Raw genomic sequence first — 16,459 nt, forward strand, 5'->3', positions numbered from 1 at the left:
AACTGTAAATTGTCCGTAAGTGTGAATGTGAGCGTCTATGTCCATGTCCAGCCCCCCCGCGACCCTCAAGAGGATGAAGCGGTTAGAAGATGAATGAATAATAAATTAAACTTTTTTTGAATAATAATTGACATTTGTACTGTCGCTGTCTACTGTTGTAGAATAATGTGATTTTGATGAAATATCACTATTTTAAGCTCACATTTGGAAATATTTTTTCCTGACAAAAGCCTTTGTCTCACATGAACTCCAATGATAATTTCTGTTTTTAAAGTGTCTGGCTATGATAAATGGTGTCATTTTGGCGATTTTTCGAGATTTTTCAGTAAAATAAATACAACCATGACTATCTCACCTAAGCCAAATTAAAAACATAAGTCCCTTTGCCAGTGCTCAATCATTATTTGACATGCTTCCCCCTTTTGCACCTCCCAGTCCCCCTTCAAATAACAAATCGTCCCTAATTATAGTTAGTGACGTCAGCATCTCTGTGACTAACTTTATAAATACTGCGGGGTTTTTTTTTTTTTTAGTTTAAATCAACATCTAGAGCTAGTTTGTTTGTTTTACAGCACTGAAGGGAATGGACATAGATTTTTTTTTCCAGGGGACAAATGATTGGTGTAACCTGAGGTGAGTATTTCAGTGGCTCAGTATTTCCATTTGCTTTATTTGATTATGAAACACATTTTACAGCTGTAGGCCTAATCATGCATAAACACAAGCGATCAGCCCAGTTTCACTTTCGTTTTCCTTTTCAACTGTGAAGTGAAAGCTCCTCCTTCCTCTGACTCACTGGGCGTGATATATTTTCGTTTCCTCATATTTTGTACTTTAAGTTTTGTTTTCCCTTGATCACAGCAGAGTTTGTATAAGTAACCAATCAGATTTAGTTTCTGACTGACAGAACTGAGTGATACAAATCAGCTGACGGCTCTTCAGAGACACACACCAAAATGTTTTCATGGGGAGAGGACAGTCAGCAGGGCTTTCGGCTGAAAGATGGCTCACATATCTCAACAGGTGATGGAGTTCACTTGTTAAACCTCGGTCATCACATCACGGATCTGTCAGCAGGACACAATGTGCTCGCTTTTATGAACAGTAATGGAGATGCGTTCATCATTCGCACCAATCAGAGCACGGATGGGAGAAGAGTCAGAGGAAGACAAAGTGAGTGTCAGTCTTATGTTTCTGTCTTGAACTTGATGGTAACTTCCTTCTTACAAGGTACTTGCAAATGGAAGTTTTTTTCTCTTGCAGAATGAATGACTTAAAACCTGCTGCATCACTTACACCTACTGTGTTCCTGTGTTCTTTCAGAGTGTGTGAAGTGTAAACAGAAGATTGAGGCTGTGAGTTGTGGTGATGATCTGGTCACACTGCTGTCTGAGACAGGGAAAGTTCTCTGTGTGGACACAACTCACACAAACATCCCTAGGTAAGGAGAAACTAAAATGTGTCCTGAATTTGTAACAAAATGTGCAAAATGTCAGGGATTTTGAAAAATATGACTCTAAAAACTTTTTTTTTTAAATTTACATTAATCAGCTCCAATAATTAAATATTTGAGCTCTGTTGTTTTCTGTCTCTGTTTCTCTCAGGCCTGTGGAAGCTTTGTGTAACATAGTGGTATCTCAGGTTGCTTGTGGGAGCCAGCATTCAGTCGCCCTGACCAAAGGTACAGTAAAGTGCATCGTAAACTGCTACTAATATACTCCTATGACACTTGTGGCTGCTCTTCTGAGGTCCAGACAGAAACACAGAAAATACTAAGACAATCTTGTTTAAGAGCTACAGGCAATAAACTGATCTCAGTCCATTTAACCCACATTCTACCAGTGCTGTGTTAAACACTACTCTCAAACACTGAGATAATTGCTGCATCACAGTTTGTATCCCACAACTGCATTTTGTAAACCCTTTGTCGTGTTGACTGGGTGGAAAAAAACACCTCAGCCAGCGTTGAGACAGGATGGTAAAAGTTGACTCAAAGTCCAATAGTGGCTAAGATTAAGGCCAAGTACAAGATAATGATAATTACAATAATATCTGTTCATACAGTGAAGTAGAAAGCTGATATTACAAAGTGGTTTCCAGAATGCAAACATGTCAGGATGTCAGGAAAGTGTTGTGAAAGTCATGGTGATTTCTCTGCAGATGGTCAGGTGTACACATGGGGCCAGGACTCCAGGGGCCAGCTGGGTCTGGGGAGGAGGAAGCTCGGCGCCAGTTCACCCCAACATCTTCGATCTCTGTCAGCGATACCCCTGGTCCAGATTGCTGCAGGGGGAGAGCAGAGCTTCGCCCTCTCTGTCTCTGGAGGTGTGTTCGGCTGGGGCAGAAACGACTGTGGACAGCTCGGGCTGGGAGACACAACAGGTAAAAACAAGCAGTCATTACCTTTCATTTATTAAAATGGAATATTTACTGTTCCCGTTACATGTAAACCTGAATGTTAATGTATTTGCTACAGACAGAGATACACCGACTCCTGTTCCTTGTCTGAACATGAAGAAAACTGTTCACATCTCCTGTGGAAAGGACCACACTGCCGTTCTGACAAAGGTGAGACATAGAAAGCTGACATATTGTAACCTACCACATTTTACTGGTGGTGTAAAAATGTATAAGAGCAAACAGTTCTAACTCACTTAACGAGTGATACAGAAATGATGGAGTATGTTTTGAATGATTTCTGATGAATGTCAACTTTACTTCTGAGGTCGCACCATAAGTACAGTGGAGGTGTAACTTTTCTCACTGAAAAAGATTAATAGCAGATGCTTTTTATGCAAAAACAATCATATATTAACTTGGTGTTGTGGTTGCTTCCTCAGACTGGTGCAGTGTTTACTTTTGGCTCCGGTCAGTATGGACAGCTTGGGCACAACTCATTCAGCGATGAACTACGACCTCGGCTTGTTGCAGAGCTCTGGGGGGCAAAGGTCACCAGGATTGCATGTGGACGGTACAGTACTTTTATAAATTTGAACTCTTATGCAGTATTCTGAGCCAGTTCTGCTCATTATCAGTGCAGTTCCAGCATGGTGTGATTTTTTGTTTTACATTTTCCAGTTGTGAATGTTATTGTTCACAAATGCCATAGTTAAATATAATTTTGAACATCCAGTGTGCAGGATTTAGGGGCATTTATTCGCAGAAATTTTATATAATTATAATATTTAATTATAATAATGTTTTAATTAATGTATAACTAGTCCATACCCATTGAGTGCACAGTTGCCCACGTACAGTTTCACATGGTGTGTGTTTGGGATACAGGTCATAGGAAATTGCAGATTAAATAGTCAACTGAACCCATTAAGAAGAGCAATGTATTCAGACAGAGTTTTTGAAAAACGTGGCACAGACAGAATGACTGACTGACAGAATGACACACTGACAGTTTCCGTGATTATAACATTCGGCCACAGGGGGAGCCACAGCGATCGGTCGCATTTGAGCCATTTTTAAGCATTTTTCTGTTGTTATAGCGCCACCCAGTTGCCAGTTAGAGTTAAATTTCTCCAGTCACCTTGAGGCGTCCTGTTCTACATATCTACCAAGTTTAGTAAAAATCGATATGGCGGTTAGACTTAGATAAGAAATTAGCTCTCTAGCGCCCCCATTTTATTTGATGGGGTCAATAATGGAGGGGTCCCCTCAGTATATGTGTGGTCATGTGTCTACAAAGTTGCGTGGTGATTGGTGAAACCCTTGAGATGTTATACACCTTTATGTGATGAGCCACGCCCTCCGCAATATTCATTGCCTTATAGAAGCTCAGTTTTAGTAAGTCTTCCAACTTTTGCCAAGAGGGAACTTTAGATATTGGTCCCTAGATGATATTCACCGAGTTTCATGCAGATCGGTCGAACTTCCTAGGAAGAGATCGATTTTAAGTGTTTTTCAAAAAATTCAAAATGGCGGAAAATCTATATAACCGGAAGTTATGGGTTCTTGAGGCAAATTTGTTCCTCATGAGGAGAGGCATCTCTGTGCAAAGTTTCATGTCTGTACAACATATGGGGCATGAGATATGCCCATTCAAAGTTTGCAAATTCAATTGGTTGCTATAGCGCCCCCCTTTGGCCAGTTGATGTAATGTTGCTTCATTCTTATCCTCCCATCACCCTCTACCACTGTGCCAAATTTCACATGGATTGACCAAGTCAGTGAGGAGAAAAACATGGAACAGACACACAGACACACCCACAGACAGAGTTTTCGTCATTATATAGTAAGATCACTTTAAACTAAGAAACATGTTTTCATTACCTTAGAATGAGCTGGTTATATCAACATACAGACGAGTCTTCTACAGAGTCCACCATGGTGTCCCTACAGTAGCCCAGAACAGACAAACCAAACACTAAAATGGAGCCATTTGCGTTTGTGTTTTTGTGTCGTCGACCACCATTCAATATTCTATATGCTTCGCACATGAGAGGACTTTTTTTTTTTTTTTCAATCAGACATCACACATTAGCATTGACGGACTCCAAGAAGGTCTACTCCTTTGGGTGTGGAGAGCAGGGGCAGCTGGGACATGGAGAGGAGAGTCATCCATCTGTGCCGCTACCTGTTCAACTGCCACAAGGTGACTACATTTCTAAAATAACTGAACTGAGAGTTTAGCCAAGAAAATTTTTGTAGAGTAGTGTATACAAAATACAATGAAATAACTACAACAAACATTGATTCAGCATCCCTCTTGTATGGACATAGTCTATGTAAGGTCAGTGCGATGTAACAGAAATGCCACTGACCGACGACCCGTTGTTCTTTGAGGGACAAGTAGCCAGCGTTCCAGTTACTGCATCTGTACTGCATCTGTGGTGTCAGGATAATCTGTTACCAATCATATTTGCTTTTCATTATAAAGGTGTTGTTTAAACGCTCTGAGCAAGAAAATACATCACATCTTCCTTGTAGCGTCTATCCCAGGGGCACTGAATGCACCACTGGCCTTGGCTGGCAAAGGTTTTGACTCCAGTTTAATTGGTCCTGGCTCATTCTTTTATGGTGCCGTTGCTACACTATTTTACGAGACTTTAGGGTTTCATGAGCACTTGGACGTTTGACTGGCTGACCCAGCACAAACAGGACATTAAAAAGAGCTGTTCAGAAAGATTTGTTGGTTCATTTTTGGCCATCACTAGTTCTGCTGCTATCTTACGAACTAGCTGCATGTGAGCTAGGGATGACTGACTGACTCCAACGTTAGGAGTGTGACAGTAGTCAAGACATGAATTGACAATAGCAAGTAAGACGAACTGAATAGCCTGTGTGTAATGGTCTCCTGGGTTCCAGAGGAAACTATGTCATACTGTCAACTTATCAAGGATAGAGTTAACTTTTATTTTGTATTTATTCCAGATGCTACAAATGGTCCCATAATTAGAAACATCTTCGCAGGAGAAAACTGTTCCTTTGCAACGTGCACGTCTGTTCAGGTACCAACACAAATGCTTACAGTACAGACTAAAATTGTAGGAGGTGTAATAATACTTATTTTTCTGAACCAAAAATAAAGTCTTAAACTCTTGTTTCTTTCACAGGAAGTTAATGAGGAGTCAAACACTGACAGAGTCAACAATGTAACACAGCCCTCTGTTGATGAGATGATTGACAAATGGGTCTCTAAATGTGGTTCAAAATCATGGAAAAACATAAAACAGTACGTATAATACCATACTAGTTTTCTCATTATATAACTGGTTTGTTATTTGGCTCCAAAGCTGTTAACACTATATTCTCTGTGTCATTGACTAACCATATGAAAACCTCACAGGGAAATCCACAGGACGTTTTCCTCTGCATCCTGTATGAATCAGATGTTTCTTGACCAAAGGTAAACACCATGCTGGTGCGATCTTCACGTCTTCATATCTGGTGAATTACATCACATTTACATGCACTTTCTGTCTTCATAGAAAAGATAAACATTTCCAGACCTCACCAAAGTACTCCGGCTTAAACTTGTCACTTGTGCAACCTGCTTTCGAGAAACTGGTGCAGAAGGATGATGTCTTAGCAGAGGTATGAATCTGAATCGTGACAATGTATGTTTGGTATCTGATCAGTGATTAACAAGGAAGATTTAAAACTTTTTATTATTATTGTTATTATTATTATTACTATTTAACTATTATTCAGTTATTAGAGTCCGGGCAGCTAAGCTGCCAGGACACTTTTGTAATTCTAGGTATTCTTCTTCTTCTTTCTCACCAAACTTTGCACAAAGGTCCAGTCTCATGCCAGATATCCTCAGCTGTAAACTCAAGCCAATATTCCTGATGGTGGCGCTACAGCAAGCGTCTAAAGTTCAAAACTTTGAAAATTCATAACAAATCAACCGTACGTGCTACAACTTCACAACTTTTGTACATTTAAACCTATTAAAAATTATGAAGTTCATCACTCTGTTTTTTCAAAACCTGGAAAACTTCTTAAACCTATCTCCTCCCACAATTTTTGCTCAATTGACACCAAACTTGGTACAGAGCATCTTCAGACTGTCCTACAAAATCTATGTTTCTCAGATTTTTGATTTATCAAAACTTGAGCCTACAGTGCATCAAAATGTTTGACTGTAAACGGTACTATAAACATATACATGCAAATTCTCGCTAAATAAATCGTCAATGTTCATGAAAAAAATGACAAAATTCTAGAGTCATGGGAGATGATGTGTGGCAAATTTCAGAATTTTATCTCAAAAGCTGAATTTTTGACAGCATTTTGAATTTTGCTCTAATGTGAACAATTGGAGTCAATGTAAAAATGGCAATTTTAAACATCAGTTTTTTACTTATGTAGCAAATCAATCATTGTTACAAACAAATTACCAACATCTCCATGCTGTCTAGATGCAATATGTGTATTTTCAGATTTTTGTCTTAATAACTTAATTTTTTACAGTGGATTCAAATCTGCCTTTCCATGCACGGATGGCTGCTTTCCTACACAACAGTGAATGGCTTACTCAGTTTGTGAAGTCACTGTTGAGTTGCTACTTGCCAATTAGCTCAGAGCGGTAGATGACCATCTTAGGTTCCAGAGGTTGCTCAGAATTGCCTAAAAATGCCCGGACCTGACCCATCGCTGCGCAGCAGCTATAATTATGTTATATGTTCTCAACAGGTTGAGGCCGCTGTCCTGCACTTGCTTTCTTCTCTTGATGAGAAGCCTGTGGGCGTGGAGGGGTTGAGGATCTTCCTGCTTCTTAATGAGCTACTGCATGTGATCCAGAGACGCAAAACGAGCACAGAGCTCGCTGAGGCAATCGCTGCTGCCACACTAAGACTCCCTGCTGAAAGCCTCCAAGTCATAGGTACCGTGAGAGATAATTGTTTGAATGTTTGAGAGGCTTCATTCAATAATAGTCACAGAATCATGTAATGGTGTCTAACTAGACCTACAGTAAAACTATGGAGTCAGAATGAAGAAGGTCAGGATGCGTCTTCTCTCGTCGGTCTTCGGTCGTCCTGTAGTGCTGTTGTTTTTACCACCTCAGTCCAGCATCTGCAGTTGAGACATTTAATTTTGATGGGCGTCTGTGGCTCAGGAGGTAGATCAGGTCGTCCTTTAGTCACAAGGTTGGCAGTGTGATCCATGGTGCCTCCTGTTTGCATGTGGAAGTGTCCTTGAGCACCCAGAACCCGAAGTTGCTCCCAACAGACAGGCCAGCGCCTAGCATAGCATCTGCACCACCACTGGTGTAAGAAATTAGTGTATGAGTGGGTGAATGAGAGGCGAATTGTAAAGTGCTTTGTCTGGTAAGGTAGAAAGACACTTAGTGTAGTCCATTTATCATTACTACTTCAATAAGATGCTTTACATTAATTGTAGTAAGTTGTGTCCTTGTATGGAGTCTAAAACCCAGAAAAGAATTAGCATTTTAGCATTCCCGGTTCCCTCATCTCTAAGTCAATGGGTTTTTTGGTTAGATGCCTGAGATAACGTCTGTGGTTCACACAAGCTCAACAGACCGTCCCGGTTTGTTCTATGACATAAAACACGTCAGTAAATGTAAAGCTACAGAACGTCCTCAAGCTTTTTGTTTATAGCCCAACATTAGGTTTTTACCTCTGGTCATTACATTTAAGCTTAAAAAAAAATCATACAAACAGTGTTCATTTGTGAAGATTATCTTTCTGAACAAAACATGTAAGTATCATAAATGCCACAAAGGTTATTTTCTGCAGTAATCCAAAATCCAATGGAAAAATCCCATAGAGTTTTTGGCAAGGGGACCAGGGCAACACTAACTTCCGCATCGGCCTACAAAAAAAAAGTAATTCCTGGAGAACTTTTTTGTTTGTTTTTGTTATTCCATTTGTTGATGTCCCTCCCTGTTATATTGGCCAGTGGGTCAGTCAACTCCTGCTGCTGCTCTGTGGATTGAACTTCAGTTTTTAGGTGGCACACTGTTGACACATTTACATTAAATATAGGAGTTTATAAATTACAGTGGTCATGAAAGAGAAATTGTAAAGATTACAGCAGGATAAAAATCTAAATTGTAAAATGAAAGTGAGAGGCAGACAAATTAGTTAATGGAATAACAACATGTTCATTCTTGGATAAATTATAAATATGGTATATAGAATTATCAAAAACGATTGTTCTCTTGTAACTTCTTTTTTAAGTTCTTTAAAACAATAATTGCAATACAAATGCAAATGTATTCAATCCAAATATAATTTTGTTATTTTATCAGGTTATTGATTGATCATCATTTAAGACTATTAATGATAATAAAGTCTAATAATTATTAACAGTTACTCTGTTTGCACACTTCAGACATATCTGTGACAACTGCTCGATTATAAAATGCTCACTGAAATAAATGTCTGCAAATCTCCCTGTTGTTTTCTTCAGGAGACTGGTGGTCCTCACTATCGCCCTCCACCATGGTTAAACATGTTAAGGTGTGGAAGCAGGCCCTGTCAGTGATGTTGTGTTTTCCTCACAACTCTGGAGTCAAAAACCTGCTACTGGTCCTGCAGTATATGTACAATGTTAGTATCACTTGTCTTGTTTTATTTCCTGGGAATTTCAAAATGCACTAAATGTAATCTTACTCACCTTGTCTATATATTTCACCTAATTTACTCTGCCTACACATTCCTGTTTTAAAGGCCAACAACAGAACTGCAAGACGTCAGAGAATCCCAGAGAAAACTTTTTGTTTGGAGATTAACCAAATATTTCTTAAGGAGGATCTGCAGATGTGGCGTTCAATGTCAAAAATCAAGGTAAAAGAAAAGTTTGAACTTACCTATCAAGATGTTCTTTGTCACTTGTCATAATGTTCATGTGGAAAAACAATGTAGTCACACAGAATCAAGTTTACATTTTTGTAACTCAAATACTGATATGCTCTTTTTCAGGATATGGATTATCAGCCACTTATCCTCGTTGACTTCCCATTTGTGATGGATCTGAAATCAAAGAAAATGGCTTTTGACATCAACGCTGCGTGCACTCAGGTAACTTGAGCCTGGAACTTTGCTTCATGGGAGCTAATGGCTCAGAAACACAACTCCAAATGAATACTTATGTTGCTATGTCTGCTAAATGTATAAATAGGCAACCGTTTGCTAAGTATGTAAAAACAACTTTATAACAATAACTGTGTACAAACCTGGACAGCGCGTCGCTACTTCCTCCCACTGTACAAAAATTAAGCTAAAATATCCCCAATATGGCTGCTGCCATCTTGTGCTGAAGACATTTGGACTCAGGGTCCGTGTAGTGGTGATTATCAGTGTATCAAGTTCTAGCCCAGGGGTCTGCAACCTTTGCCATTAAAAGAGCCATTTTTGACCAAAAATAATTTGAAAAAATCTGTGTGGAGCCGCAAAACATGTTTGAGCCTTATAATCAAGGTAACATAGCCTATTATCTCTAAATTAGCGTATACTTATGGTCTAAATAAGCATTTGTTAATACGTTTTACCACAAGGTGGCCACTGTGCGGGGCACTATCTATGATTATTTGGTACTTAAATTTTGCAGAGCTGGCAGTGAGAGCAAACAAATCTGTCCTACTACATTCTCTATTTTATTCAATTTACTTTTTTGGATTTGGCATCCATAGCTAACCAGCCACTGCTATCGAGATTCAGCAACATCTGGATTCATAGAATCAATTTCCATAGAATTCTTTTCTCATAGTCTTAAGGAGCCACTGGACAGGGGCTAAAGAGCCACATGTGGCTCCGGAGCCACAGGTTGCCTACCCCTGTTCTAGCCCATACAGGGGCGGACTGGCCATCTGGAGGTTCTGGAGAATCACAGAACGGCCGGTACTCCAGGATGGCCGGCGGCCGCCACGCAGTCATCACCTTTATTTTATTTTTTTTTCCTTTTTCTCCCTGATAATCTACTGTTCCACGTCCAGTCCGCTAGGTGGCAGCCTTTAACCCTATGGGCCCGAACGACGCATAGTGTGTCCAAATTCACACCTGTTCTTCGCTATTGATTTTCCCCGCAACCGTGCATCATAGCGAGAAGCCACACATATCACGTGAAACAGCGGAATTGTGGCTTTCCAACAAGACCAAGCACTTGTCGGTAGTCCAATGTTTTCACAGCGAAAAAGAATAATAAAGTTACACTAAAACTATGTAACAGAGCTTTCAAACAGCTTTGCACACACATTAATCTTGGATGGATTACTCGCGAATGCAGGCTCACACAGAAATGCCACACATATCACATGAAAGGAGCAGAGCTTTCCACTGATACCACACACATCATTGTGCTGTCATCCCATCAGGCTATAAATCCAGATTAATTGTCTACAAAATAAAAACCTGACGAATTTCTTTACAATCCATTATACAGATTTTGTTATCAGTCACTTCATATAGTGAGGAATATCGTATCTTACCACGTCTTAGGCTTGTGTGTGTTTCTCCCTGTCTATCCACATTTGTAGTCCGGCTTTCAAGATGCAAATATCTCCATATTGTCCAGTTGACACTCCATCAAACTTTGTATGACAAGACCAGCCACTTCACCTTTGCCCACCCAGACAACTGCAGCCTAATTATGCATGCATGACAGGGCCGTAGTCACCATATACATTGAGGGGGACATGTGCCCCCCCCAATGCCCAAAATGTCCCCCCAATATATAACTGAAACTGAAAAACAACAACAAACTTTGTTTACTGCAAACAAAGTGGCAAATATTATCTTGGAGGACATCATTGCACTTGGTTGACTATTTTTCTATGATCTTAGATGTAAATATTGCATGTTTATTTCAGATAAAACACATTTTTGCCCACATTGTCCTGAAAAAAACAAGATATAGCATGTGTATGTAGCCTTTATAATGACTGTGTTATGAGCTTAAAAGTAAAGGCAGTAAAAATACCCCAAAAACGCCTAGGGCCCATAGGGTTAAATTGGATGCCAGCCGGCCCATAGATGTTGGGCGTGTTTCAGGCAGTCACCTGCATTGTATTGTTCAGCAGAGAGACATCTGGACTGTGTTGTTTATTTCTCAGTGACTATTCTACACTATGCTCTTAACACAACATCTAGTCAACATCGGTGCTATTGCTATAATTTGAAAGGTATAGTATCATGTGTTAAGATTTAAGTATTTTGACACCCGTGTCTGGGCCTGAGGAGTTTCTGCGCACGTGGTCAAAATAAACGCAGCTTTAAATATTGACATCATATAGAAATACAGTTAAGACAGGAAAATTACTTTTTTAAAATGACACTTTGAATTGTATTACAGATGGAACACCAGCCAATGGGGTGGTTTCTCAACCAAAGTTCAAATTATTTTGAACTGAAGCTGAAGCGAGCGTCACTCTGGGAGGGCACCTTCAAACAACTGGCTGCTGCTCAACTCAGTGCCCTCAAGAAGCCACTTGTGGTAAATATTTTGTTTTGACCTGATGGTTAAAGCATAGCCAAATTATTTTGTATGTACTGGAATCTTATGTATCTGTAATTATTTGTATACTGAATGGAACTTCTCAGGTCTACTTTGATGAGGACCCAAAGGTCACAGATGTCTACAAAAAAGACCTTTTTCATCACTTGTTTCATGAAATGATGTCCACCAAATCTGGGATGTTCATGTTCAACGACTCTGAAACGCTGGCCTGGTTCCCCTCCAAAGTAAGACTTTAAATCCTCATACAGGAACCATTGACCATGAAGCAACAATGGATTAATATGCAGTTTTCATCAACATAAATTCTCACTTGATTTTCATTGTTTTTACTTTCATCAATACAGACAACAGAGGAGGACAAGACAAACTTCTTCCTGTTTGGGGTTCTGTGTGGATTGGCCTTGTACAACGCAAGTATCATACACTTACCCTTCCCACTGGCTCTGTTCAAGAAGCTGCTGGGTGTCGAGCCGACAATGGAGGATATGGTGGAATTCAGCCCAAGTGTTGCAAAGTCAGTATTCATCTACATCTAGTAATACAAATTACCAGAATATTGAAAATACTGTCCGGTAAACTTTTTTTTTTTATTTAACTCAGTTTTTTTGTTTAACTGTTTTAAGGAGTCTGCAGTACGTCTTGGACTGTGAAGATGAAGACATAGAAAACCTATACATGGATTTTATGGTTGGTATTTTACTCTAAAAAACTTCTGATGATGTCTAAATTATCTATCTCAAAGTATTCCAAAGATTTTGCAGTGATCATTAACGTCCTCTCTATCATAACTGATTAACAGATCAACTGGGATGGGACAGAGGTTGACCTTGATCCCCAAAATCCTGGAAAGCCAGTGACAAGTCAAAATAAGTAAGACCTTTAAAAAATATTTACCTCTAAGTTGTTTATATGACCTGCACTCAGATCAGCTCTGTCTCAGAGAATTGTTTGTTAAATTTAATATTTATTCTGCTCAACAGGAAGGAGTTTGTGGATGCCTACGTGAGTCATGCCTTCAACACGTCAGTGGAGGGTGTGTTTCAGGAGTTCAAACGAGGCTTCTTCCAGGTGTGCGAACAGGATCTGGTGAAGTTGTTTCGGCCAGAGGAGTTGCAGCGAGTACTGGTGGGCCAAGACGTCTATGACTGGGCGAAGCTGAAACAGGTACTGTTACAAACACAAGATCCTCCGGTTTTCTCTGCAACTGATGGCGCGCTCCAGGCAACCTGTAACTCATGTTTTTACGACCTTCTACCTGTGAAAGTGCACTGGAATGGCAGTCAAACTCGTAACTTGCCACCCGTAAACTCGTACCAGATCGATCCCAGTTACGCTTTCTGACGTCACACAGCCCTCTAAACCAATTACCTTACTCCTCTAAACAACAATGGCAGCCCTATGGATGCGGTGTTGATGCAGGAGATACACGGTGAGAAATAGACATAAAATAACCCTAATGTTAATGCATTATTGGCAGCCGCTCTAACAGCTGGTTTCCAGTGCAAGAATAAATCAGTACAAAATATGTTTCCAAACACACAGATATGGTGAAATAAAAAGGATAATAGCATCTGTGACCTTATGCGCCGTTTCTCCTCCTCCGTTTTGCTCAAATGAGCAAGGAACCAGCACCTTTGGTGACAGAAATGATCATAAACAAACATAAACCCTGCACAGTCCGCCATGTTGCTTTGACAGTTTGACTTGCCTGGAACGCTATGAAGTCGGGAGTCATGACATGAAGTGGTGACTTTCGGGCTCAGAAACTTGCCTGGAACGCAGCATGAGTCACTACATTGTTACACGCTTGATTTAACTGTGTCAAACATTTAAGTCTTTTTTTATTTTTTTTACCCTAAATTAGAACACAGTGTGGGATCTTCATATTGGCTACCCCACCATGCAGATGTTTTGGGAGGTTTTTGATGAACTGACTGAAGACCAGAGGAAAGATTTCCTTTGTAAGTATTGTACAGTGACTTAAGTATTTAGTTTATTTGTGCATATACATGTTTTGAGAGAAAAAGACAGCAAGAATTGAGCTTATTTTAAACATTTTAAAAAAGACTATGAACATTGTGAAAGAGAGGTTAGAAGCCAAAAAATGGCTTATGAAGATACCACCCTGTTACGCCCCACCCTTATGCGGCCCTATGGGGCGAACAAAACTCCAAACACTGACCCAAAATAATCACACAAGCACCTTTAAAACAATCAAATCCATGGGATCTATTAGATTGAAAACAAGCAGACAAGACAACAAAAATCCCTCTGTGAGAGGCAGCAGGACCAGCAGTCCCCACATTAGAGCCTCTCTCCTCTGCTGCTGGCACAGGAGCTCTTAAACACCTCCTCCATGCCAGGTGTGCTGCACCTCGTTAAGTAATGCAGCACACCTGGCCAGATCTACTGGGGAGGAAAAAAGAGACAGCAGCACAGAACACATACACCGCCGTAACACACCCCTATTAGATATTAATAATCATACTTAAAAAAGAAAGCAGCAAACATTGTGTACTTCTTCAACGTTTTTGGACTAGACAGTTAGACAAAACTGATAAAAATGTACAATTTACAAAGATGTTTATGTTTACAAGTCGAGATGCACTAAGGTGAAATTCATGACGTGATATGAATCTTTGCTATTCTGAGACCTTCTTAGATGTTTTTTGAATAACAGCAATGTTGGAGGATGAAAGTCCATAGAGGATCCTGTGAAAACTTGAGTGAATGTCCGGGGAAAACTTCTGGAAAGTACTAAGCGAGTTCTAAGTTAGGTATATATGGGCCTGCTCACGTGAATGCATACTGTAAGTCTGGTCTATGTTCACATTAAAAATTGATCTAAGTTTGTTTTTTCTGAAGAGAGAAGCAGGTGAGTCACATCTTTTAGCAAAGCTAAGAACTTGAACACCTAAATGGAATGCAGCCATTATGAATAGCTTTAGTTGCCTATGCTTTAAACCAAATCAATTATGGGTAAGAAGTGAGTCAAGAGAAAATGTAATCTGATGATGCTAATGGACAAAGATGGTAACAGACAAAAAGTAACTTGAAGATCCCTTCTTTCCCTCCATGGGTGTTCTTCAGGGTTCCTGACTGGTTTTAGGAGGGCTCCTATTCTGGGCATGAACCAGGTCTGGATGGAGGTTCGAGCTACACAAATCCAGACAGGCCAGCACTACGATCAGCACTTTCCTGAGTCTCTGACGTGTCACTCCATTCTGTACCTGCCCTTATACTCATCCAAGGAGATCATGCGAGACAGGCTGACAGAGGCCCTGATAGTAGAGAGAGGGTTCGAGATGTGATGGTGGATCTGCAGCTGACTTGATAATTTAAGAGTGGACTTTAATAAGGGTGACCAAAGAGCAGGTATTCTGTCTTAGCAGCACTACAGTGTAGCTCTGTGACAGAAAGCACTTTAAAATTCTATGAAAATATAACACGCTATAATTTAACTTAGATATTTATTTCTATGTCATGAGTTTTACACCTGAAGGGACAAAGTGATTTTTTTTCAGACCAAGTTGAAGTAAAAAAATATACTGAATTTGTCAGCTGATTAAGTGCCTTACTAAATCAAATGCAATCCTTTGCTAAACTGTAATACGTTTTATATTCATGAACATTATCATTGTTGTGGCTGATTACATGTCAGAGACGTGTCAGTTAACTGAAGGTTATTTGTGTTTCCAGACTGTGGTTGTGTTTACTTTATTATATATTTAAAGGAGTAAATGGGTAGGAGAAAATACTGTTATTACAGTCTGATAAAACTATGTCTGTGTAAAGTAGGGGTCTTGAGTAAAAGTTCAACCTTTGTTTTAGAATTTTTTATTGCATTTCATTCCTGCCAGGGGTTTTTTGTGGTTTCTCTGTTTTTTTATAACTGTCTTGTTGCACCTGTCCACAGATAGTGGCTCTGAGGTTTCCTTGAAACCAGTTCACATGAACATTATGTGCAAACACAGATTTGATGCTTGATACTAATTGAATAATAACAAAGTGGTATATATGTAATGTGAAGGTATGGCTGGTAAAAATGACCATAGACAGGGTTTCTCCATTATGTATGCCCATGAACTACTTCATGATAGAGGTGCTGTCATTCTTGGATCTACCACCAGATAGTGCCAAAGTCCAAACATTAAAATAAAATGTGTTGTAAAACAGTTTACTATGAGTGTGGCTTTTATGTTACAAAAAAAGTTAAAATGAAATGTGTATTATATTATTACATTGATCAGTTGTACTGTAAAACTACTATAATGTTCTGTAGATGTGACAGTATTGTGACAGTTCTTTAACATACATCATGTTCTCTGAGTAATTTAGTTGAACTGTTCACTTAACCCATACAGCAGTGAGTGAATAGTTCAAGTTCAACTCAATTATTCTGATCATATGTAGTGAACTGTCACATATAGTCTGTACATAAACATTTGCAGAATAAGCTTTTTCAATGTTACAAATACTCTGTAAACTATCTGTAGACGGACTATAATGAAGTGTTACTGTGTTT

The 16,459-nt window shown here is 39.5% G+C and overlaps 1 protein-coding gene across 1 annotated transcript; it reads left to right on the plus strand.

Annotated features, from left to right (window-relative positions):
* Positions 1-840: 840 nt before the first annotated feature.
* On the plus strand, positions 841-16,109 carry LOC117261589 (putative E3 ubiquitin-protein ligase HERC3). Its single transcript, XM_033633957.2, has 23 exons — positions 841-1,173; positions 1,324-1,441; positions 1,605-1,681; positions 2,161-2,382; positions 2,477-2,568; positions 2,841-2,971; positions 4,479-4,603; positions 5,383-5,459; positions 5,565-5,683; positions 5,798-5,857; positions 5,940-6,045; positions 7,150-7,339; positions 8,890-9,029; positions 9,150-9,266; positions 9,402-9,500; positions 11,770-11,910; positions 12,018-12,158; positions 12,279-12,448; positions 12,558-12,621; positions 12,734-12,804; positions 12,915-13,098; positions 13,799-13,895; positions 15,025-16,109. The coding sequence occupies exons 1-23, from the start codon at positions 957-959 to the stop codon at positions 15,243-15,245; spliced, it is 2,979 nt and encodes a 992-aa protein (XP_033489848.2). The 5' UTR covers positions 841-956; the 3' UTR covers positions 15,246-16,109.
* The last annotated feature ends 350 nt before the right edge of the window (positions 16,110-16,459 follow it).

The sequence above is a fragment of the Epinephelus lanceolatus genome, chromosome 5 (assembly GCF_041903045.1).
Source record: "Epinephelus lanceolatus isolate andai-2023 chromosome 5, ASM4190304v1, whole genome shotgun sequence".
NCBI lineage: Eukaryota > Metazoa > Chordata > Actinopteri > Perciformes > Serranidae > Epinephelus > Epinephelus lanceolatus.

What these genes read in the sequence shown, in the direction of transcription:
- LOC117261589 (XM_033633957.2), top strand. Translation starts at nt 957, where the DNA reads ATGTTTTCATGGGGAGAGGACAGTCAGCAGGGCTTTCGGCTGAAAGAT. An exon ending in ACACTGCCGTTCTGACAAAG is followed by an intron (nt 2,569 to 2,840) that starts GTGAGACATAGA and finishes TTGCTTCCTCAG; the next exon opens with ACTGGTGCAGTGTTTACTTT. An exon ending in CCAGTGACAAGTCAAAATAA is followed by an intron (nt 12,805 to 12,914) that starts GTAAGACCTTTA and finishes TCTGCTCAACAG; the next exon opens with GAAGGAGTTTGTGGATGCCT.